The sequence below is a fragment of the Ambystoma mexicanum genome, chromosome 11 (genome assembly GCF_040938575.1).
Source record: "Ambystoma mexicanum isolate Mex_15411 chromosome 11, UKY_AmexF1_1, whole genome shotgun sequence".
NCBI lineage: Eukaryota > Metazoa > Chordata > Amphibia > Caudata > Ambystomatidae > Ambystoma > Ambystoma mexicanum.
Genome location: NC_090934.1, coordinates 262,750,576 through 262,775,081, shown reverse-complemented (window position 1 = coordinate 262,775,081; position 24,506 = coordinate 262,750,576). Strand labels below are relative to the sequence as shown.

Here is a 24,506-nt window from a genome sequence, read left to right as displayed (position 1 = left end):
TTTTATCAGAAATTATCGACACCTCGTCCCTGGGAGGCAAGGTCTCAAGACTATGCACTGCATTTCAAACTCAGGCATCCTCCCAGTTTACCAACTCGGGGAATCCTGGGCCAAGGACCTGGAAGTTGAGGTGACCGATAAGTGCTAGGATTATAGGTGTACCCACCCACGGACAATCTATTAATTCCCGCTTTAAATGAATCCAATTTAAACTATTTCATAGATTCCATTACACACCGGCCAGGCTACATCGTATGTCACGGAATCATCCGCACACATGCCCAAGATGCAACTCCGATGAAGCAGACCACATGCACATGATATGGTCATGCCCCCAACTTACCCATTTCTGGATCACAGTATGCACATCCCTGTCAGACATGCTTGAGAGCACCATACCCCATCCCCGCTGACTTGTCTTTTCTATGAGCTCCCTGCATTAAGCTGAGATTCCAAGAGATTGGCGAGCCTGGGGCTCCTCCTCGCAACCCGCTGTATCCTTTTGGTGTGGCTCCGACCCAGACCCCCTACACATGAAAAGTGGCTCTGCGCCCTCACATGGGCATCAGACACGGAGGAGTGCTGGCTGCTGACACAACCGAGTAGATCCAGACCAAGGGACATTTGGAGCCCCTCCGACACTATGTTTCCACACTGTCTGACGACTCACGGGATGAGGCCAACACACTGCCTTCCCCGCTCCCCGCTGTTGTCTAATAGAGGTCTGCAATGATCATATGGTCGACTCGATGCTCACACCCCTGTATGTTCCAATGTTCCTTTGATACTTTGGCAGCTTCATATTTCTGTAAATGTACCTCGAAAGGACTCACTGGTCTGAAATGTTAAGATTGTTCTCTGTTGCATTGCCAAGCTAATTATAAATAAAGTAAGAAAAAAAACGTATATGCATGTTTTTCTAAAGGTCCTCCTCGATCTGGATAGAACCACACTTCTGTGCTCAAGGAAACCTAGTTTATCGCTTATTCACGTAACAGCATTTGCCAGTATTATTTCTAAAAGGTAGAACTCGTCCAAGATGATATCATTGACTTAAATGTTGTGCAACCCTTCCTGAAAAACGTTTACACAGCAGAAAAGCTACCTGCCATCCATAAATTCAAAAATTTAGAATAACCTTTTCAGTGTTTACAATCTTGCCAAAAAAAAGTTTAAAATGCAATATTATACTCTTTCATAGGGTGCAAGTGCTTTACATAATCCTATTTCTTCAAAGCAATAATCAAAATACTATGAAAAGTAGACTCTGCAAGGAGTCTAGTTTGGGAAGTATCGCTGTTAGCACATAAAATGTGAAGGTGGTTAATGTAGGCAACCCAATTAGGTCAGATGAGATCAAAAGAAAGTAAATTCAGAGATACTCTGGTGTGATGGAAGAATCTGAAGATATTTCTTTGAAAATGTACAAGGACCTTTCATGACTACCAGGTTTTCCAGGAAACCCTACCATTTTGAATCTAGCACAAACAACATACAATGCTATTTTAGGGCTGTGATGAAGTTTATGGTCTACAGATACTCCAGTTATGTTACTGCAAAGCATGAGGAGTGGAACAGGAGCATGTTGCTAAGAAAAGGAAAAGCAACTACGGACCCTTATCCAAAACAAAGGCAGAGTTTCCACATGCGAGGCAAGTGCAGAAGAGTTACCTTGCATAGCCAATGTCACAAATGCTTAAAGCAAGTTAACTTTTAATAGTAGTTTTAAATTTGTCCATCTGAAAGTAGGATTCTTCAAGCCGTGGAAAGAAATATCTGGATACAAGAATACTGGGGTTGGTTGGAGAGGAACTGGCTTGTCTCAAATGAACCATTAATCCATGTGGCCTTAGCTTTAAATGAAAATCCAATTTAAGATCCAACATTTGGAAAGACTACAATTACTGGCGCAAGCCGATAACGATTGGGCAAAAAAGCATTACATGGTCATAGTCTTCCTTTTTGTGGTTTCAAAATAAAACATTCTGTGGTAAATGGTGTTCAGTCTATGTTAATCAAAAGAATGAATAACACGTGAATTCTCTTCTTCAATGCAAACCAACTTTAAATGACAATTTACGCAGATCGGTTTCCTGCATGAAGCTGCACTGTGGTTTGCTGGAAGTACTAGAAAATGGATTGTGGAAAAAAAAGCACCTACCCCATCAACTCCTGCATGGACCTGGCCGTTGACATTCAATGTTCGGAAGGGTGAGTGCGTGGACAGGCGCTTATCCCACTCACTGGGCCTGGGTGCAGGCACAGACTCCATGAAGCTTTTTTTGAGCTCACTGATGCTGGCATGATGCTTCATGATTTCCTCTTGAGTTTTATCCAAATCCTAGTATTTAACAACAAAATGTTTCATACAAGAAATACATGAGAAAGGCACACAAGTTATTTGTAATGCAGAATAAAACACTTATAATCCACTAACTCTGGCCAATAAAGTAGGTTATAAAAAACATATAGTTAGTCACCCCGACCCATCAAATATGAATATGACCAGACCACATGGCTGAATGTTCACTTAAGTTTGGCTTTACTTCAGAAAAGGAGAGTTGGAAACCAACTCAACACTCCTCCTGAATCTTAACCCAAATAAAATATGCTGTTCCCATATGCAACGCTAACTCATCTGCCAACTCGAAGGCTGTCATTATGGTGATAATGCTGTAATACCTAGCCCGGATGGTCAATATCTATCGCCATGCTCTTGTGGCATTAGTCCAAAAACATGTGCAGTGAACAGGAGAATTTCATTATATAAAAAGCTGGAAAGATTCAATTTTATTGGGTACAGTAATTTCTCCCAAGGACCAGCCTAAGGGACCATAAGCAATGGAAAAATAATGAATGCATGGTGACTATGCCCCCTGGCTAACTCTTATGGATTGGCAGTAGGGTGGTCAAAGAGGCTGGGGGATGCTTCTAATTAGTGGATGCTCGACTGGGAAGAGGTATATGTGGGATCCTGGGAATACCCTAACCGGGTCCACACACTAAGGCAGGAGGCAGCCCCAGGAGCTCTATCACATCACCAGCCTTCACAAAAAACCACTATAAAGGGAGGGGAGTTCAAAGACAGAAAGTTGAAGGGCAATCAAATGACTACTCCGACACCAACAGCTCTCTGAGAGAATCCCTTTAAGGGGTGGTTGCAAAGACAGGAACACGAAGGGCAGTCCTAAGAATAACTAAATCTGTTCTACCAGAAAGAGTTATTCCAAACCCCTGGGCTTGGCCCAAACACTCCGTGTATGAATGCTTATACTCTTCTTGAGGGAAAAGAGTTTAGTTCCCTTGGGGTCACTGAGTTTTTGCATACATTTTTACCTTCTGCACAGCTCCCAGGAAGTCAATCTATGGATAAACCACACCAACCTTGCCTGTGGGAGTCCAGCAGATAGTGTCAGATACAAAATAAGTAATGAAATAGGGCACACACATGCTTCCCATGGTACCGACAAAAACACTAATTGTACTCCCATTCCCATTGACACTAAACCACTTCTCTGAAGGTCAGATGTCCAGATTAGTTCTAAAACCCAAGATGGCAGCAGGCCTTGATAGGAACTTAAGCCAATCCTCCATCACCTGACAGGACCACAAGCATATGGCCCAATCACAGACCAAGCCAGACCACATTACACAGGTGCAGTCCATAGCCCATCCAGGGCGAGCAGAGACCAGAATATAAAAGCCAGTCTGTTCAGTCTATGGGCTTGAGGTTTGAGTATGAGCTGGAGGAACCTGTTCAGAGAGGATTACTGTGAAAGAGATTTATTGTGAAGAAAGTGGTAAGGAGATCATTGTACTGAAGGAGGAGTACCACCAACTGGAGAGAAAGAGCTATTGGAGTTCCGAAGGAGAGAGTGATCATTGAGGGTAGCATTACGCTTAGGTCACCATTAGTTTGGTGACGCCCCACGGGGTCTTAGCCCTCGGTTTCACGAGAAAGGACCAGACGCGGGTGGGCCTGAGATCCAGGGATGGAGCTGGGCATTTGTTGGGGTTGGGCAGGGAGGGGGGAGGGGAAGAGTTGTGTGCAGTGGGGCAAAGTTGGGGAAGGGGGGAGGGGGAAGTTGTTGAGGGCGGGAGGGAAAAGAGCCGAAAAACGAGCCATCGAGAACGACACAGGAAATGGAGAGAGGCGGGAGGACATCAAGTCAATGGATTCGGGGAACCTTAGAATAGTGACCTGGAATGTGCGGGGCCTTAATAGTTACCTAAAACGTAATAAAGTAATGATGTATCTAAAGAGGATGAGGATTGATATAGCCCTGCTACAGGAGACCCACCTCACCAAGGAGAAACTGGAGGTGGTTAAGAGAAAATGGAAGGGTAGCGTCACAGGAGCCACTTATTCGGCATATGCAAGAGGCGTGGTTACATGGGTGGCACCACATGTGCCGTTTCAGCTGCTCCGGTCGACGGTAGACCCAGAAGGTAGAATGGCGGTGGTGGCGGGACTCCTGGAAAACAGAGAAGTGAACATCATAAACTTATATGCCCCTAATCATGATACAGCCGCTTATTTTAGGTCCTTACATAGTAAAATTAGCCCCCTGCTGGGTGGCGTGATACTGTGGGGCAGGTGATTTCAATTGCACCCTGAACCCCGAGATGGACAGGTCAGATAGTAAGCTAGCGAAACCTGCGCCTGCACTGTTGACAGACCTCAGACTGGAGGATGTGTGGAGGCGGTTGCACCCAGCGGACAGGCAATACTCGCACTACGCGGCGCCACCTGACCTGCATACTAGGCTGGACTATGTATTCACCGCCGCTGAGATAGCGGAAGAGATGGTGAGTGCAGAATACAAAGCCAGGGTGCTGTCGGACGATTCGCATTTGGTCTTGGAGTGGCGACACCACCCTCCAAGGGCACGAATCCCGACTTGGAGGCTCAGAGCAGAGGCCCTACAAGACCCGGGATTCCAGAGAACCGGAGGGAGGCCATCGAGGAATATTTTGTCATTAATACAGTCAGCGTACGTTCCATGGGAACAGTATGGGAGGCATTTAAAGTGGTGGTGCGGGGGGTAGCCATATCAAAATCCAAAGGGCTCCAAGGGGGTATAGAACGAGAATTGCAGGAAACCAAGAGAATTAGAGGACCTGATGCGAAGGGGGGGGGGGACACCCGGGAGGACAGCCCGAAGATAGGAGACTTACAGAAGGCTAGCAGCGAACTTTGGGACCGACTATGTAAGATAAATTATAAGAAATACACAGAGAGGCAACATGCGGGGGAGACAAGCCGGGCAGACTACTGGCCTGGCTATATAAAAATGAGACACCCAGGCCGGTGATTAGAGAAGTCAGAGATGCGGAAGTCCAGATCCGTAACACCCAGGAAGGAGTAAACGAGGAGTTCCTCACATATTATAAACGTTTGTATGAGGACGCAGGTATGGACATGAGCCAGGAAATTCTGGAAACAATAGAAGACATAGGGCTGCCCACTTTAGATGACTTAGAACGATCGGATCTGGAGGCCCCAATCACCTTAGACGAATTGGAGGCGGTGATCCAACACCTGCCTACGTGTTAAGTGCCTGGGTCGGATGGGTTACCCAGCAAATTCTATAAAGCGTATAAGCAGGAGCTACTCCAGCCGCTGCTGGCCATGTTTAATGAGGCCTACGAACAAGGGGAGCTGCCGGAATCCCTCCGAGAGGCGATGATCATCCCACTCCTGAAACCGGGCTAGCCGAATGTGGACTTTGGGCCCTATCGGCCCTTATCGATGCTTAACCAGGATAGCAAAATACTCACGGCAGTGCTTACTAACAGGGTTAAGCGAGTAATCGGCAAATTGATACACCCAGACCAAACAGGCTATGTCCCCGGTAGAAACATCACAGAAACATCACAGACAACCACAGGAGGTTACACCACATTATTGAGCAAACTTTGCCCCCGTGTCTGGTTGTGCGGCCCACAGAGGCGAGTTTCAGAAGAGTAAGGGTAGGAGGGAGGCCCCCCCCCCGCGAGCGAAGCAGGATCTCACGCACCTTATCCTGTGGGGCTGGATCGGTAGAGTGACCCGAGCCAGGCCAGTCCTCCGTCAGACGGGCGGCGGCCGGGGGGGTCGTTTTCCTTTCTCGTGCTTCCGCTTCTCCCCACCAGGCCTGGAAGTCCGTCAGGGGAGGGATACCCCAAGTAGGCTCCGCTGTGCGATGCGAGGCGCCATCTTGGATCCGATCAGAGCGGGAGAGGGGAGAGCCGTTTTAGGGCCGCAGCAGCGTCTGGGGGGCCCAATCCGGCGGGCCCAATGGATATTCGGATGCAGAACCGCCTCGCCCAACCGCACATTCCCCTGCAAGGGCTGGGGCCGCACATGACCCGGAGAGAAAGGATCAGGAAACGGCATCTCGGCCGGAGCTCGGCAGATCAGCTACCGCTCGCCATCGGCGCCAAGCCACGCCCTCCTATGCAGCGGCTTTATATGGCATAATTCTAGGAATAGGGTGGCCCTGAGGAAACTACAAAACTCGTGTGATAAGGGGGGCATAAACCATATAAATTTTGAATTATATTACCTGGCAGGACAACTATTGTATGTGGCTAGGTGGCTGTCGGCGGAGGCCAGGCTTTTGCAGGGGGACTCTGCCCCATACTTCCTGAAAGAGACAGTGTGGCTGCACAAAACGAAAGTGTCAGGGATGGGGAGACTGCTGGTGCTGGGCTGGGAGGTCTGGCGCAGGGCATGGAAAACCGTGGGTGACCCAGACCTGCTCTCTCAGCAGGTCCCGTTGGTGGTGCTATGTGGGGAACACTCCCAACTGATTAAAGGGGTCCGCAAATACTGGTAACCGGTGGGCCTGGCCACCCTTGGAGACATATGGCAGGAGGGGGATTCCAGGGGTTGCAGGAAGAGACCGGGGTGCATAAGGGCCAATATATCACTTACACCAGAATCATGAAACGGGTGAGGAAAAGGTGGCCTGAAACAGTATTGGCAGAAGCACCCAATGCCACCGTAGAAATGATGTACGATGTCTCGGAGGGTGGGCACGAAATATCTCGGATATATGAGCTCCTGAGTGCGAAGGCAGGGAAGGAGCTGCTTCAGGTGAGGCTTGACTGGGAGGGGGAGGTGGGCGAACCCATGACAGAGGGACAATGGGATAGAGCCCAAAGGTACCATAAGGAAGTGTCCCGGAATGCGAGACTCCAGCAGATTCAGCTGTATGTCACCTACAGAGCTTACCTGACCCCCGGCAGAATAGCCAGGTTTGGAGGCTCGGCTGCACAGAAATGCCCCAGGTGCGGGGAGGAGGAGGAGGAGGAGGAGGAGGAGGCTGGGCTGTTGCATATGGTCTGGGCTTGCCCAGAGGTGAAGAGATTCTGGGTTGAATTGAAGACGAGAATGGCCAGTCGAGGGGTGGGAGTTTCCCCAGGCCATGTAATCTAAAGCATATTAGCAAGATGAAAGATTTGGCCTATATCTTGGCCAAGTGTAGAATTGCAATGTGCTGGAAGGCGGCCCACCGGCCTAGAGTAGAGATGTGGTGGGCAGACCTCCTGAAATGGGCTGAAGCAGAAACTGCGGTTTGGTATGAAGTAGTCACTAAAGGGGGGGAGGAAGAGGTGGGCCCTCTAATAGCCTGGAGACAACTGGTGGCTTCAATGGCAAACCCCTACCAGGTCAATTACGAAACGGAAGACTGGGATGAACTGCCGACAACTGAGACACCTGAAGAGGTTCAGATGGATGGCACAGATATGACGGCTCGAGTTGTTGGGGAGGATGTAAAAGTGCATTAATAAATGTTAGGTCTTAATATTGATCCTGAACATCCTAAATCGTTGTAATGTTTGGAGTGTTGTTTGATTAAAATAATAAAAATTGTTTAAAAAAAAAAACTTTGCAGATTGCGGAGGGCATGGCTTAGCAGCCATGGAAAAGGCTGTTTCCTGTGAGCTCCTGTCTGTTTTACATTGATCCTGATGCACACAACAAGCAATGATAACTGAAAAGGCATACTAATTGACTGGCAGCTGTCGGAACGTGAGGGGCTTGCAATAGACATCCTGCTGTATGAAATGGCAGAGCAGAACAGAAGTTGTGGGACTTTAGAGGGAAGCTTGGTTCCACGACGGTGGAGATAAAATGGTGGGCGCCCGCAGACAAAGGGAGGCACCGTAATGCGGAGTGGGGCAGCCGCAAGGACCAGCAGGGGAGCCGCTGCATATGCAGAACGAGGAACATTCTCACTCAGGCTAGCCCACTGAATGCGTAGTGCTACATTGACATACAATGCTGCAGAGATACATTGTAACGTGGTGCAGACTGGGCTTCTGCAGAGCAAAGCCAGAGACAGAAGCCATTGCAGCACGCCTGTGGACACTGCAACAGATAGCCCTGAAAAACGCTCCGGGTCTGCACAGCCACAGAGACGGAGGGCCCGACATCACGGCGAGGATAAGCAAACGAAAAGTGGACCAACGCTGGCTGGCGAGAGAGACGAGCGCGCATAGTGGAGGATCCCTGGGGGGGGGGGGTGCGGATAGCCTGGGCACAGCCAGCGGATGCGAGTGAGAGGGGCCGTGCTGACACCCGCGAGAGGACTCAGACCCACGAAACAGGTGACGCAGAATCAAGAAGATACGCTGGATGCCCCAGGCGAATATAGCAGCACTACGAAAACTGAGGAGGTAACAGCCTGATGCGTGGCCCGTACAACATTGCCCAAAGGTAGTGTGCCACATTGAGGAACAGCTAAACTGGACAAGAGCACCGCGAGACCCCAAGACCTGTAAGGAGCAGATGCTCTATTAAGAGTTACTGCATCCAAGGATCAAACACAGGCATTAGTGTGATTGGGAAGTGCTTATGACAATGAGGAGGCACTCGTTAAATGCCCAGAAGTATAGCGGATTGACCCTTTGTGCCGCACCCATGGATTTAAGCCCCACAGTCTGATGACACAGACCTGAGCAGCGCCACATGAGAATAATGCATGGAGCCTATAATTAATCTGCATTCTGCTTCCATACGAAGAAGGGAGGTGAAGAAGCGCAGCAAGAGTGGGTTATCTATGTGAGATACTCACAACAACACTTGCATAGCCTGTGTGCACGGGCCATCAGCGCGCAACCAGACAAAGGGTCCCACCAGCAGGACCTCCAAGAGAGAGGACGCAATATCTAAGAAACAACGCAGCGTTAAGATCTTGAGGATTGCAGCCGGGGTGCAGTGGTGGAGGCCTCAGGCTGAGAGATTGTGCTGGGTGACCAGAGAAAATGCTAGTGAGACGATGGCCACAAACACGCACCAGGACAAATAGGGGCAAGCAGAAGAGGGAGAGAAGATACTACTAAAAAAGGAAAAAAAAGGGACGGTTGTGTAATACACCAGAATAATCTGCGAGCCCCACGGCTGGCGAGTTACGGCGGCAAGAGGGTGCCTGGATCTCTGGAGGCTGTATTAACGAGGCAGAGGACAGCAGCTAGGCAACACCTACAATTGGCGATGGCATCCAAGGCAAGCAAAGCCAAAGTGAAACAACCCACAATGGACATCTTCACGAAACCACCCGGAAGTACCACAAGCACTTGTGGAGACACGCGAGGAGGGGCGGATGCAATGAGGGGCAACCAGCAGATCCTAGGCGCTATAGCAGAGTTGAAGGCCTCGTGGGAGAGCAGACTCGATGCTGCCAGGGCGGAATTGAAATCCTCACTGGAAATTAAGATTGATGCAGTCAGCGTAGATGTTAATCTACTGCGACAAGACGTACGAGGGCTGGCGGAGCGCACAAGTGGCCTTGAGAGCACTGTGAAGGCCAATACTGACACTAGCGCGGCTAATGCCAAAGAGGTGGCAGTACTACAACAGGTTCGCAACTTAGAAAACCGCGCAGAGGAGGCAGAGGGACGGGCACGACGTAACAACATACGCATGGTGGGACTACCAGAAGGAGAGGAGGGCCAGGACCCGACAGACTATATAGAAAACATGCTGCTGCAAGAGATTGGCACAGGAGAGGAGCGCTCACCCAAGGATTCAGTCGAGAGAGCGCACAGAGCCCTAACCAGGAAACCACCACCAGGGGCTCCCGCCCAACCGATCATTGCTAAAATCTTAAACTATAAGGATAGGGAGCAGATCCAGGAACTCTTCCATAAGGGAGGAACGATATGCAGAGCGTCGGCGACAGTCACGGCCTACCCGGATTATACCTTTCTGGTGCAGAGACAGCGGATCCACTATGTGGCGACCAAGAGACATTTACGAGAGGCCGGCTTCAGATACATGCTGCTATACCTAGCAAAGCTGACGGTGCTGCACAAAAACAAAGCGCTGTTCTTCGAAACTCCTGAAGACGCAGCAGGCTGGCTGGACACAGAGGGTGTGGATAGCCAGTCACAGAGGGGGCGAGAAGAGTGAACTTTCACTTGGCATCTAGCTGGCGAGTGTCCGGATTTGTTGCTGTGGGAGAGCGGAGGTAACATTAACATGGACATTGCGCAAGAAAGGTGACCTTTGGAGACATTGTAATACTGTGGATGTTGGACCTGAGCAGCAATGGTAGATATTTAACCAAAGGGGATTGAATTTAGAGACATTTGGGATATAGTCTTCTAGACCCTTAGATAAATATAGCAAAGGATAAGTACACGAGCAGCTGTAAACATAAACGTGCGTAGAAGACTGTTGCATTAATGCGGGGACACAGAGGAACACATTCCAACCCCCAGTAGATAGATTAGTCGGGACGCCAGTAGTGCGGAGTTCCCCTGCAGGGTTCAGAGTACCGACAGTAGCCAGGAAAGGATTAGATGCGGAGAAGCCTGAGATCCAGGGATGGAGCTGGGTAACAGTTTGGGTGGGGTTGGAGGGAGGGCAGTAAGGTAGTTGGGGAAGACAGGAGAGAGCAGCAGCTGGGGATGGGTAGGGAGGGGGGTGGGAAAGGTGTTGGGGGGGGGGTTTACAGTGGAATTTGTTAGGGAACGAGTTTACACCCACGCGCTACTGCGCATGAAGCAGAAGACAAGGGGGGGACAGAGGTGGGACTGGGTATGGATGAGAGATGTGAGACCTTATGTAACGCTCAACTGATTCCCACGGAGGCGCAGGTCTGGCTTTGAGTGCTGATGCTTCTTCAATGGTGAAGCTCAGGACTCTGAAGATGGACAGGAAGGGCCCTCTACTCTGGCTTCTCCGGCTCGCAGGAATATTCCCCTGTGCGTGAAAAGGGAGTATTACCTACTGACTGAGTTATGCTCAAGCCTCCCACTCTCTTCCAACCCTCCACGATAGCCTTCCACGATTCCCCGTGAAGTCTCACCTTAGGGTCAGGAAGGATGAGCTCTCCATCCTGCTTCTGATGCAGGGGCGCAATGAAACCCAGTTACTTCACTGGATTGCGGATTGATGGGAGTTCAGGTAAGCTTGACTATTCAGGTAAGGCTCAGTAAAAGTTCTGTTGCAAGTTCAAAAGTCCAAGCTTAATAATAATGTTCATTGTCTTTTTGCAGCAAGTGCTAATGCTTATGTCTTTTTTCCCCTTAGGGGCTGGGGTTCGGAATGCCGGAGATATGGAGCCGACCCGAAGTGAAACGTGCAGTTCCAGTTCCAGTAAATGGCAGGTTAGTTCTGGATGAGCGCTCGGGAACTGTCTTTGCATATGCTCATTCAATGTCTTTGTCTTTTTTCCCCCATAGGGGCCGGGGTCCGGAAAATGCCTGGAAGCGGCAAGACCCGAAATGAAATGGCAATGACCCAACAGGTAAGTCTTATTCCCTTCCTTCTCTCACCTCTTATTCTTGTCTTTTTCTCTAGGCTCTGGGAAGTGGCTGTGTATCCGGATGATCGCTGCTGAAGATGGAGGAACCCAGGAAAGGTGAGTGAAATGCAGCGCTGCAGCGATCGTAACGAAATGCTTTTAAAAATAATGTCTACCCTTTCAGGATCGTCGGTGATGTCTCCGTGGTGCAGATTTAGCTGGTAAGGTCTCTTGTCTCCCTTTGCAGGTGACCCGGGATGCTGACAGGCGTGGCTGAAGTCCAGATGCCGGAGCTGACACGGTGAGCGTCCAGCTGCGAGGAGCAGAACAACGCGAAGCGTGAGTTGCTGATCGGGTGTGGTTTAAATAGCTTTGGAAGAAGTTCCAAGTGTCTATCCTTCCTCTGATCAGGTATGTATCCTTCCCCGACCACACCCGGGTGGAAAGTAATCCCACAGGTAAAGTAGTTCCATTCAGGCCTCAAGAGGGCCTGGATGTGGCAGCATGGTCTGCATCAGGTAAGTGCACATTAAAACACTTGAACACATGTCTAGCTTTATGAGCCTGGCGCCTAAGGCGCCAGGACAGGGGTCCAACATGAGCCTGGCGCCTAAGGCGCCAGGACTGCGTCCAAAGGGCCCCAGCTAGGGCCCGCTGGCACTCCCCTGGGGGAAATGATGCCTGCCTCTGGGGTTGCTGGGTCGGACCTGGCTCCTTGGAGGTAGGCATCATGACACCTTAACATAGCAACCTGTAATGTCAGGGGGCTCAATAGTTACTTGAAGAGGAATAAGATCATGATGTATCTAAGGCGGCAGAAAATAGATATTGCCCTATTACAGGAAACTCACCTCACGAAAGAAAAATGGGAGGCGATACGGAAGAAATGGAAGGGGACTACCATAGGGGCAACGTATTCGGCATATGCTAGAGGGGTAATTACCTGGATAGCACCACATGTCCCCTTTCAGTTATAACAGTCCACATTGGAGCCAGACCGGAGGATGGTGGCAGTATAGGGATTGATAGAAAATAGAGAGTCGTGTATCATTAATACATATGCCCCGAACCAAGACATTTTGGCCTACTTTAAGACCTTATATACTAAGGTTAGCCCATACCTTGGGGGCGCGGTCATATGGGGAGGTGACTTTAACTGCACGCTAGACCCCAAAGTGGACAGATCAGACAGAAAATTAGACAAACCCACCCCGCCGCCAAAACCCCGAGGACCCTGTTGAGAGACTTTCAGCTGGAAGATTTAGGGAGGCTACACCACCCACATGATAGACACTGTTTGCATTAGTCGGCCCCACGAAACTTGTATACATGGCTAGACTATATGTTTGTTACTCTGGAGACGGCAGGGGAGATAGTGCGGTCGGAATACAAAGCGAGCCACTGATCTTAACATGACAATACTTGCCTCCCAGAGCTAGGATCCCAACGTGGCGGCTCAGAGTCGAAGCATTTAAAGACACAGTGCCCAGAGGGGACCTGAGGGAAGATATTTTGGAATACTTTGAAAATAACACAGGAAGCGTAGAATCGTCTGTCACTCTATGGGAGGCATGTAAGGTGGTGGTGAGGGGGATCAGCTATATCTAAATCCAAAGAGCTCCAAGGAGGCATAACGCGGGAGCTACAAAAGGCAGAGGCAAAACTAGAAGCAATCATGCGCAGAGGAGATACCTCCCTGGAGGATGCTGAAACCATAAGCCAATTACAGCAGGAGTGTGGAAGGCACTGGGAGAGATTATGCAACTTAAAATATAAGAAATGCATAGAGAGGCAGCACGCCGGCGGGGACAAGCCGGGGAGGTTGCTTGCATGGTTATATAAACATGATACGCCCAGACCAGCGATCAGAGCAATAAAGGGGGAGGATAGACAAATACTTGATACCCAAGAGGGCGTGAACGGTGGGTTCCTTGAGTGCTATCACCAATTGGATAGAGACGTTGAAGGGGGTGAATGGAGCGAGATAGTGGAAACATTAGAGGATATTGGCTTACTGAAATTGAGTACTGAAGAGAGAACCTAGATGTCCCAATCACATTGGAAGAACTAGAAGCAGTGGTTCAGCAATTACCTACTAGTAAGGCACCGGAGCGGACGGACTCCCCAGCAAGTTTTTTAAAACCTATAGGATGGAAGTGCTCCCCCTGTTACTAGCAATGTTGAATGAAGCGTTAGAAACAGGGACACCGCCAGAATCCCTGAGAGAGGCAATCATTATTCCGCTTCTCAACCCTAATAAGTCGAGCATGGACTGCGGGTCGTATAGACTGCTATCCATGCTGAACCAGGACAGCAAGATACTCACGGCTGTGCTGGCAAATAGACAGGTCATAAGCAAACTTATACATCTGGATCAGACCAGATACGTTCCGCACAGGCGTATATCCGACAATCTCAGAAGGCTCCACCGCGTCATGGAGCAAAGAGAAGGGGACACGCACGAAGTGGCAATTGTTTCATTAGATGCAGTGAAGGCCTTCAATTATGTCAATAGCCTTGGCTGATAGCAGCCCTAAAAGAATATGGAATAGGGCCCGGGTACCTTAAGTGGGTGAAACTGTTGTACAGCTCTCCACTAGCCAGAGTCAAGACGGGAGCGATTATCTCAGATAGGCGGCAACTCAGTAGGGGCACCAGACAGGGATGCCATTGGTCCCTGATGCTGTACATCCTCTCACTGGAACCCTTAGCAATATATCTGAGACAACAACACGAGGGGGTGGGGATCTACACGAAAGGAGGGCCACACTTAATATCATTGTATGCCGATGATATGCTGTTATACCTGAGGTATCCGGAGGAGAACCTACAATACATCCTAGAAGTAATGGAGCGATTTGCGTTGCTCTCTGGAATTGCAGTTAATCCCAAGAAGTCGTGTGCGTTCCCCCTGGGGAGATTTAAAGGGATTCCGCGAGAAAACCTACCAGTATTACAAATACCCTGGGAGACTAGAACCTTTATATACTTGGGGATTGATATCTATCATACGGTGGAGGCTGTATATAAACATAACACAGAGAAGGCATTGTCAAACATTGAGAATAGCATGAGATTCTGGGCTAAGCTCCCCCTGGCCATGGTAGGGAGGGTGGCACTGTTGAAGATGGTCATATTGCTGAGGTTGTTACACTTTTTTGGGAATATCCCATACAGGATACCCAAGCGATTCTTTGTTAAACTCCAGAGCATATGTAGAGGTTTCATTTGGCACAATACCAGGAATAGAATAGCCCTGTGGAAACTGCAGAACATGTATGAAAAAGGGGGCATAAAATTGCCCAACTTTGAGATCTATTATTTGGCCAGTCAACTACGACATGTGGCTAAGTGGTTAACGGAAGACTAGACATCAGAGTCCAGATTGTTGAGGTCTGAATGTGTCCCGTTCTTTTTGAAAGAGTGGATATGGCTGCCTAAACCAGAGGTAAAAGGGCACACAAGGATGTTAGAACTGGGATGGAAGATGTGGAATAAGGCTTGCCAGGCAATGGAGAACCCGACCCCGTGTTCTCCGCAGGTGCCGTTAGTGGCATTGCCTGGAGTGGATGAGCAACCGAGGAAGACTATTCGTAAGCATTGGGAACCGGTGGGCATTGCAACACTGGGAAATGTATGGCAAGATGGGACGGTAATGGAAAACAATGTAGTAGTAGAAGAAACTGGTCTACATTTAGGGCAATATATTACTTATACTAGATTGGCACGGCGGGTGAGACGAAACATGGTCCGAAATAGCACTGGAAAATCAACCTGACGCAGCCATAGAAACTACCTATGATATCTCGGAGGGGGGCATGAGGTCTTACGAATCTATGAGCTGCTGATGTCCAGGGTGGGAAAGGAAGTGACCCAGCTGAGGCGGGATTGGGGGAGGAAGCTGGGGAACCCATGAATGATGGGTTATGGGAGAGGCTTCAGAGGTACCATAAAAAAAAGTGTCAAGGAATGCGAGGCTGCAACAGATCCAGCTATATGTAACCCACAGAGCGTACATGACCTCCCAGAGGATTGCTTGATTCAAGAACACAGAAATAGAAGCATGTCCCAAATGTGGGGAAGTGAACGCAGGGATGATACATATGTTCTGGGTATGCCTGGAAATTAGAAGATTCTGGGGTGAGGTTGCCCACCGCTTAACTGAGAAAGGGATCATGCTTGACGTGGAATCTGTGTGGGCATGTATGGTGGGGGGTTTCACTAGACCGCGCAAACTGAAACACGTGAGTAAACTCAAGGACTTGGCTTATATACTTGCCAAGCGCAGAATTGCTATGGGTTGGAAAGAGTGCCATAGACCAAATGCAGGGGTTTGGTGGCATGATCTCCAGAAATGGCTGAAGCGGAAACTGTAGTATGGAATGAAGCGGCAAACAGGGGGGGGATGAGGAAACGGACACTCTGATGGCCTGGAGACACTTAGTGGCCACACTGTCTGAATCCACCCAGGCCTGTCCAAGTGATCATGATTTCTCCGGTAATACAGAGGGGGAGGAACCCCCAGAGGAAACTACGGTGGAGGGCAGAGTGGAGTAGGCTCGGGTAAAGGGAAGGCAGTGGACATTTCATGATATTGTACATGATGTTTGAAGATATATGATATGCACTGTTGGGTGTGTTTTGTTGATTGGTGATTGTAAAAGTTAATAAAAATAGTTTTTTTTAAAAAACTTTGCAGATCGTCTGGTCTACTCCCTTTTACAAACTATGCGCCTGACTCTGGAGTCTTCAGGGACTCTAGGAATAATACAGAGACAGAGCCTCAGAGTGCTTCAGTGGTACAGTACAGGGTTGCACGGGCAACTACAGGCATGCAATCGAGCATTCTTAGGCACCTGTGATACAGTAAAAGCGCCGGACATGGAAAGACTGTAGGGTCGATGCTGTAGAGGGCACATGGTAGGAGTGTAAGGTCGGAAGCCTGAGCTAATCTGCAGTAGGGTGGATACCAGTTACAGATTACAGTTACGGTTACAATATGGCAGACGCCGGTCCACTGACCAGGCGAGAGGGGCAGACTGGTCATATAAATGGGGGTTGAAGGCAGTGCTGGAGAGGATGAGGAGCATGGTGAAAAATTGGGATGTTGTCCCCCAGCCTCTACAAAGCAATAAGAAGGTGGGGGTCCCCCAGGAACAGCAGTTACAAAGGGTACCGTAAGGAAGGGAAAGGGGAGATGGGACTGAACTAACTACAAGCTAAGCACAAAGATTAACACAAAGGTGGTGAAGATAGGGAGTGATCAGAGACTCTCAGATTTTCTAGACATGCTGACACAAACTTTCATGAGGGCCACAATATGGCGGCTGTTGTAATGAGGATGGTGGAAGGGAATGTAGATGTGGAGGAAAAGTTAAGGTCCGCCCTTGGGTGGTCGTATATTCTGAATGCAGCTGATGATGGGTGGCTGGCAGTGAGAAAAGCAGTGCCGGTGAGGGAGTGCAAGGAGTTGAAGGGTCAACACACAGACGGGAAGGATTGTGAGGTGCTAGCACCAGCGCCTCAGCAGATCGGAGTGGGTGACGCAGAACGCAGTCGGGGTGGCTCTACATATTTCCGAGAAAGGAGAGGAAGAGGGAGGAGACATAGTTTGGCTGGTTACCAGGAGAGGCAACTGTGTGCAACAGAGGGGAAGGAGGACATTATGGAAAAAGAAGTGGTGCGATGACAGATTTGGCAAATAGGTGCCTGCAGGGAGAAAGAAGCAGGGTACAGATAGCGCCAATGGCTGTGGTGACAGCCGCTACTAAGATTACCACCTACATTCCAACACCCACAAATGGAGTTACAACAGCAGGGGGAGGGAGACATACCCGAACAGAAAGGCACAGAATAAACTGGATTTCGGAAGGACGGGTTACTCTGCAGTGTGCACCTTATACGGGGCAGTGAACAAAATGCCAGTGGAAGGAGTAGTGGCAGGAAAACTACATGAATCCATGTCAGAGACTGTCAAAACACAACAGGACGTTTTCCGGGCATGTGCACCAGAGGACGAAATTGATGGACCCACATATAAAGAAAGTGGTCAGTGGCAGCATGACTCGATAATATTTGGTGGTGAAAGAGCACAGTATTTCTTTATTTTATTTGTATGCGCCTAGACCCAGGGGTATCACGGTGCTTGCACAGGAGTTGTGAGGGCAGGCAGTCAAAAACAGTAAAATAACAGTGGAGTACAAAAAGGCTACATTGTTGAGTTCAGTTTGGTTATACATATCTGTTAAAAAGCCAGGTTTTTAGGAGTTTTTTGAAGCCCGACAGCGAATGTTCGCTTCTGATGTGGTTAGGGAGAGTGTTCCAGAGGGTGGGCGCTGTCACACAAAAGATGGCGCCCCCTGCTCGCTTGCAGGTGAATCTGGGTGTGCGTAGGGAGAGGCTGGCTGAATAAAGGAGGCATCGGGTAACCACTTTTGTGACAACGTGGGGGATGAGGTATGAGAGGGCGCTCTGGTGGAGACCTCAGTGTGCGAGGACAAGCTTTTTGAAGTCAATTCTTGCTTTTATGGGCAGCCAATGGACTTCCCTTCTTACTGCTCTGATGTGGTCAGAGAGATTAAGGTCTAGTGCTGCTCTTAGAGCCTTATTTTGTAAGAGTTGAAGCTTCGCCAAGTTCTTGGTGGATGTGCCGGAAAACAGCACGTTGCAGCAGTTGAGCTTGCTGCCAATGACAGCATGTGCGAGGGTGAGGCAGGTGGAGGGTGAGATTAATTTCCTGCTCAAGGATATGAGCTTAGCCAGTAAGTAGTGGAAGAGACCAACGCATTTAGGTGGAGGGACATGTTAAGTTCTGTGTCAAGGTATACGCCCAGTGTCTTGACGTGCTTAGAGACCTGGATGGTTGTCCCATAAATTTGGAAGGAGTAAGATGGGTCGAGGGTACTTAGTCGGAGAGGGGAGCCCACAATGAGTAGCTCGGTCTTCTCGTCATTGAGACAGAGGTTGTGGGTCGCCTTCCAATTCTGAATGACAATATGTCTGAACGATCACTTCGACGTGCTAGGCGTAGTTCCCCGGGATCGGCAGGAGAACCTGTGTGTCATCTGAAAAGTTTGTGTATGGGATCTCCAGGGTGTCATGGTGATCAAATAGGGTTTGGTGTAGTTATTGTACAGTGCTGGGGAGATGTAGGAGCCTTGGGGGACACCGCATGGGATGGGGTCATCAGTGTAGTCTCCTATTAATACTTTGGAGGTGCGCTCACTCACAAAGGATTTAATCCAGAGAACCACCTGCTGGGAAAAGTGAAAGTTTGTGAGGAGGTGATTGCAGAGGATGTCGTGGTCTACGAGGTCAAATGCCGCTGATAGGTCTAGGAGGAGAAGAATGGCAAGGTTGCCCGAATCGCAGATGTGGTCAAGTTTGATTTTTGGATCCAGGAGGGCTGTTACAGTGCTATGTTTGGCTCTGAATCCGGATTGTCTGGCACCTAAAAGCTGGTGTTCGAGGTAGTTTCGAATTTGGGAATACGCTATGCAGTCCAGGATTTTGAGTAGGAAGGGGACAATGGTGATGGGTCACCAGTTAGTCGGGAGGGTAGGTGTCGAGGGAAGGGTTTTTGATAAGGGGGGAGACCCATGCTCTTTTGAGGCAATTGGGTACAATGTTTTGAGGCGAATGAGGCATTGACAAAATAAGCTAGGTATGGCTGCACAAGGTTTTGTAATGTGGGCAGGGCAGGCATCACCCTTGCAGTTTGAAGGTTTGAGGTTTTGGACCATGGGGGCGATATACCCTGTGGAGATGGTTGTGAACTGGAATTGTGGAGGGGGTGGTTATGATATATTTTATTTATAGTGTGCCTATACACAAGTGTTGCAAAGCACGACGATGCAGAGGAGGTGATCAAAGGGGGACAAGACAACGATCTTACTAGGCACAGTGGCATTGAGATTGCGCAAGTGCAGGGAGAGGAAAGGAAAGGGGGAAAGGGCAGGGGGAAGGGGAGGAGGAGCAAGTGCAGGACATAGGATCTAAACATCAAAAACAAGAAGTGCGGCCAGCAGGGGGCAGTGCAGGGGTTAAGTGCAGACAGCGAGTGTTAGATAGTGCAGGCAGGGGGACTTGTAGGGTTGCAGATACAGCCCCAAGTGTGGGGTTGCCCGGAAGCAGTGCAGGTGTGCAACTGGGAGGGCAGGGACCTGGGCCCGTGGTTCAAAGGTTAGCCAGTGCAGTATCAGACAGGAATCAGCAGGGAAGAGGAAGAGAGAAGGCATAGGCAAAGAGGAAAGTCTTAAGCTGCTTCCGGAACTGGAGATGGTTCTGCTCAAGTTTCAGGGAGGCTGTTCTAGAGGGAGGTGTCAGCCGAAGAGAGTGATTTGCCCCCAACTCGTTGCTCTGAAAAGCGACTGTCCCTCAAGGAGTTGGAGGAGGAGGAGGAGCGAAGAGCTTGAGTAGGAAGATACTTTAGAAGGGAAAGCTGGAGATATTTTGGTCCCAGGACCTAGAAGGCCTTGTGGACAATGCAAAGGGTCTTGAACTTGATAATTGCAGTCACTGGGAGCCAATGGAGAGAGTTCAGTGCTGGAGTGATATGATCCCTGGGCTTGAGGTCAAGGACAAGTCTCGCAGTCTTGTTCTGGATGAGTTGAAGAGGACGGAGAGTAGAGGCGGGCATATTTAAAAAGAGGCTGTTACAGTAGTCAAGCCTGGAGAGGACCAGAGCTATAGAAACAGAGAGCTTCTGGGGGAAGGAGAGGAAAGGAATATTACCTCTGAGGAGGTGCAGTTGGTAGTTTGACTTCTTAGAGACTTCAGAGATGTGAGGAGAGAAGGAGAGTGTGGAGTCGATGATAACCCTGAGGTTTTTAGCCTCACAGGTGGGAGCAGGAAGAGGGCCAAGGCAGGCCGGCCAGAGAGTGATGGGAAAGAGGGGTGCAGGTGTGCCGATGAGGAGGATCTCTCTCTTGCTGGCATTCAGGCAGACATCATTGGCAGCGCACCACTCTTGCAGACAGACAATCAGGGATGAGGGAAGGAGAAGAGGTGGCAGAGGGGAGCTTGAAAGCGAGCTGGGTGTCATCTGCATAGCATTGGAAGTTGGAGCAGAGAGCAGCAATGCGGTGGCTGAGAGGTGCCAGGTATTGGTTGAACAACCATGGAGAAAGGTTAGACCCCCCCAGGGAACACTGCAGGTGGAGAGAGAGATAGAGGAGATGAAGGAGGGAGGAGGGGGGGCCTGTGATGGCTGAGTGCAGGAGGGGGTTTGGAGAGGAGATGTTGTTTGGAATGGATATTGTCAAGTAGTTTGTCAATTTTGTTTGCAAAGGCTGATTGAATGTTGGAGCACCAAGTTTGTCTAGCTTTCAAGAGCTGGAGCTGACATCAGTAATCCTTGTGTTGAAGGAGTTGGTCTTTGTGGAAATTAGTGTGTTTCTGAATGTTTTGGCAGCGTTGCGGAACGACTCCAGGTTGAGTGGAGTGGGGTGTTTTTTTTTTCCAAGTGTGCTCTTGGGCGCGCAAAAGGAGGTGTAGGGTGGTGTGATCTTCTGTAAACCAAGTACTAGCTTTTCTGTCTGGTTTGGGTATTCTAGATTTGAGCAGGGCATGTTGGTCAATGGTCTGGTGCTAGGGTTAAGAGGATCAACAAGACCATGGCTTGTGGGTCATCACGTGTGGGTGCATTCATAGAGAGGTGTTTTGCTCGTGTGGGGGCCAGGCAGGTTCTGTGAGTCTACGTGTGTTGCGAGAGAGGGTGGGCAGGAGTCTGACACCTGGTTTGTTTGTGGTATGGGAGTGGGAGAGGCAGAATTCGATGAATGAGTGGTCAGACAGGGAACAGGCAGTATGGTGGTTATGGAGACAGTGGTGTTCAGAGTAAGTAACCAGTGTAGGGTGCGTCCATTAGAGTGCGTAGGAGAGTGGACAAGTTGGGTGAAGTTTAACTCTTTGAGAGCTTTCGTTCGGTCTTTGGCTTTCTAGTCTGTTATGTCGTTGTAGCCAAGGTTAAAATCCCCAAGCACTAGGAATTTGGTACGTTGTCTGAGGAGGGGTGATAGGAGGAGGGGAATGTCGAGTTCTGAGCAGTTCCAGTGATTGGGTTGGCAGTAGACAATGAGGAAGTTGTTAGTCGTTTGAGGGCTGATCAGGAGCTTGGCAAGGAGACGCTCGTAGTCTAGTTGGGAGGGTAAAGGTATCTCCATAAAGGCTAGTGACATTAAGCTGGTGAGGGCGACGACGCCTCCCAAATTGTCGGATCTGTCTGCTCTGAGGATGGAAATGTTTGGAAGTAAGGTAAGCGAGAGGGTGGCTCCTGCTGCACTGTGTAGCCTGGTTTACAATACTGCCAGAAAAAGGTGGTGATCCTCGAGGAGGTTGTGGATAGTAGTGGCATGAGCGTGAAGGGAGCAGGCATTAATCGGAGCTCAGTTGGGAACTAGATTGTTGTCCAAAGGGTCTTTGTTCTGATGGGTTTTGGGCTGAAGCAGTGGGTGGCTCAGAGAATCCTGCTGTGGGTGGCTCCGGGAGACCTGCTGTGGGTGGCTCCGAGAGCACTTCTGTGGGTGGCTCTGAGAGTACTGCCGTGGGTGGCTCAGAGAGACCTGCCGTGGGTGGCTCAGAGAGACCTGCCGTGGGTGGCTCCGAGAGACCTGCCGTGGGTGGCTCCGAGAGACCTGCCGTGGGTGGCTCCGAGAGACCTGCCGTGGGTGGCTCCGAGAGACCTGCCGTGGGTGGCTCCGAGAGACCTGCCGTGGGTGGCTCTGAGAGTCTTGCAGGGGGTTGGGAGTAAGCTGAGAGAGGTTCTTTCACTTCCCAAAATGGCATAAGTTGAGGGAATTGGGATGGGACCAGGGGGACATATTGAGGCTGGGTCTTGGCTGTGCCTGGTGGTTTGAGGTTGGGCCTGGCTGAGCCTGGTGGTTTGAGGTTGGGCCTGGCTGAGCCTGGTGGTTTGAGGCTGGGCATGGTGTTTTGGGGGTGGGCCTGGCTGAGCCTGGTGATTTGATGCTGGGCCTGGATTTGTCTGGTATTTTGGGGCTGGTCTTGGCTTCGCCTGGTGGTTTGAGGCTGGGCCTGACTGAGTATGATGAATTACAATCAGCGGTGTTGGCTCTGAGAAAAAGAAGATAACTCCATTTGAGAAAGAGTGGCCCATGACACCCGGCGATGACCTACAGCCACAGCCAATGGCATCCACAGAAGATAAGGAGTGGCATACGGCAGAGGACCCACATCTTGAAGTGACAAAGATTATCCTACAGAAGGGCAAGAAAGAGGGTCAAAGGAAATGTGAGAGGCTCCTAGTAGACCGGCAAGGGGAGGATTAACACATAATGCAATTTATCAATTCAGAGAAAGAGCAAGACTACGGGTATCGGTGCCTGGCAGAGATGGGCTGGTGGCCCACGGCCAAAGAGGGCTGGCAGGAGCGTGTGGACATTTGTGTGACTGGTTGGAAGAGAAAAAAGAAAGGAGCCAAATAAGGAGCGGTTCAAACAGATCGATGTGAAATGCACACAGTGGGACGACTGGCTGTTAGTTCTCCATGGACTACGAGTGAGAGAGCGGTCGGCGACCAGGTGTTCACCATACGAGATGCTATTTGAGAGAAATATGACAAGCACTGACAAGTTGTTGCCGACACTGACTGCGGGTGCACCCAAGGACTGGGAGGTACTAGTGGCTGACTATATGATGGAAACTAAGACAAGAATTGATTTGGACAGCGCACACGGACATAACACACATGAAGGAGGTGGTGCTGGATTTGAGAGTGACATGCTCAGAGGGAAAAAGGGAGGGACATGTGGTTATGACGGATTTTATTGTTTTAGATGCACCCTAGATAATGTGGCTGATGATGGTATTGGGGAGTCTTTATGCAGTGCATTGCAGAAATGAATGGCTTTAGAAGAGTTAAAACATAAATTAGTTGTCTTGTTTTGATAATGTTTTTTTATTTTTGTTGCATCCTTACATAGTATGTACGTATCAGAATAGTTGTATTGCAGTGTGCTTCATGTAGAAGTAGTGCAAGGCTTTGGACAGAGATTATAGCGGTTCATAGATAAACTGAGGAGAGAAAAACAAAATTAGGCATGTTACCAACTCTGATACTGCATTTTCTTTTGGTTTCTCTGAGGCTCATCAGATGGAATGAGACTGGGCCAACAGCTGAACACCCGTGCCAAGCGAGGTCGCAGAGCTGTGGAATGCATGATGTCTCGGGCAGCCCAGGCCAGTTCTGACGCCTCCCGAGAAGTACACAGTTGATAACACTGCTGGCTCAAATACCCAAGGCCACAGGCTGCCTTGCAGATATGACAGTGCATTTTGCAACTGCAGGCTACACTCCTTCCTTTCCTCCGAAATCGACCTTTTTGTGATTATACATGCTTATACGTACTGTTTTATGGGTGGCGAATGGATTGAGCCACTCTGCTTGCATAGAAGGATAACAGGCCTGAGGGGAAGTGTGTGTGTGTGTGGGGGGGCTAGGGGCGGGAGGTGGAACGGAACAGTAAGCAGCCCTACAATGCACTGGTGTGTTTTGCGTTACAGTCCATTTCTCTCTACTTCTGGTCTCCTGTGTATTTGTGTCGGAGTGCCGAAAGTGGGTTTGTGGGGGAGCAGGACGAGCCTGTAACACTCCCCTGTCAGGTATCATTATACAATGTCAGCTGCCTGGTGTAGTCGCCTGCCAGGACTTGTGAGGGGTCAGAAATGTGAGGCAGACAAGTAGATAGAGTTTTTCCACAACTACCCATTTTATTAAACAATAAGGGTGTGATAAACGCTTCACCT

General features: G+C 49.6%; 1 protein-coding gene across 11 annotated transcripts in view; it reads right to left on the bottom strand.

Annotated features, from left to right (window-relative positions):
* The window catches only part of EPB41 (erythrocyte membrane protein band 4.1), a 2,030,480-nt gene that overhangs the window by 470,826 nt on the left and 1,535,148 nt on the right, over nucleotides 1-24,506 (bottom strand). For all 11 annotated transcript variants that reach the window (XM_069622988.1, XM_069622989.1, XM_069622987.1 and 8 more), the window contains one exon: nucleotides 2,162-2,341. In XM_069622988.1, the coding sequence (XP_069479089.1) occupies nucleotides 2,162-2,341 (180 nt within the window). The remainder of the gene's footprint in view (nucleotides 1-2,161; nucleotides 2,342-24,506) is intronic.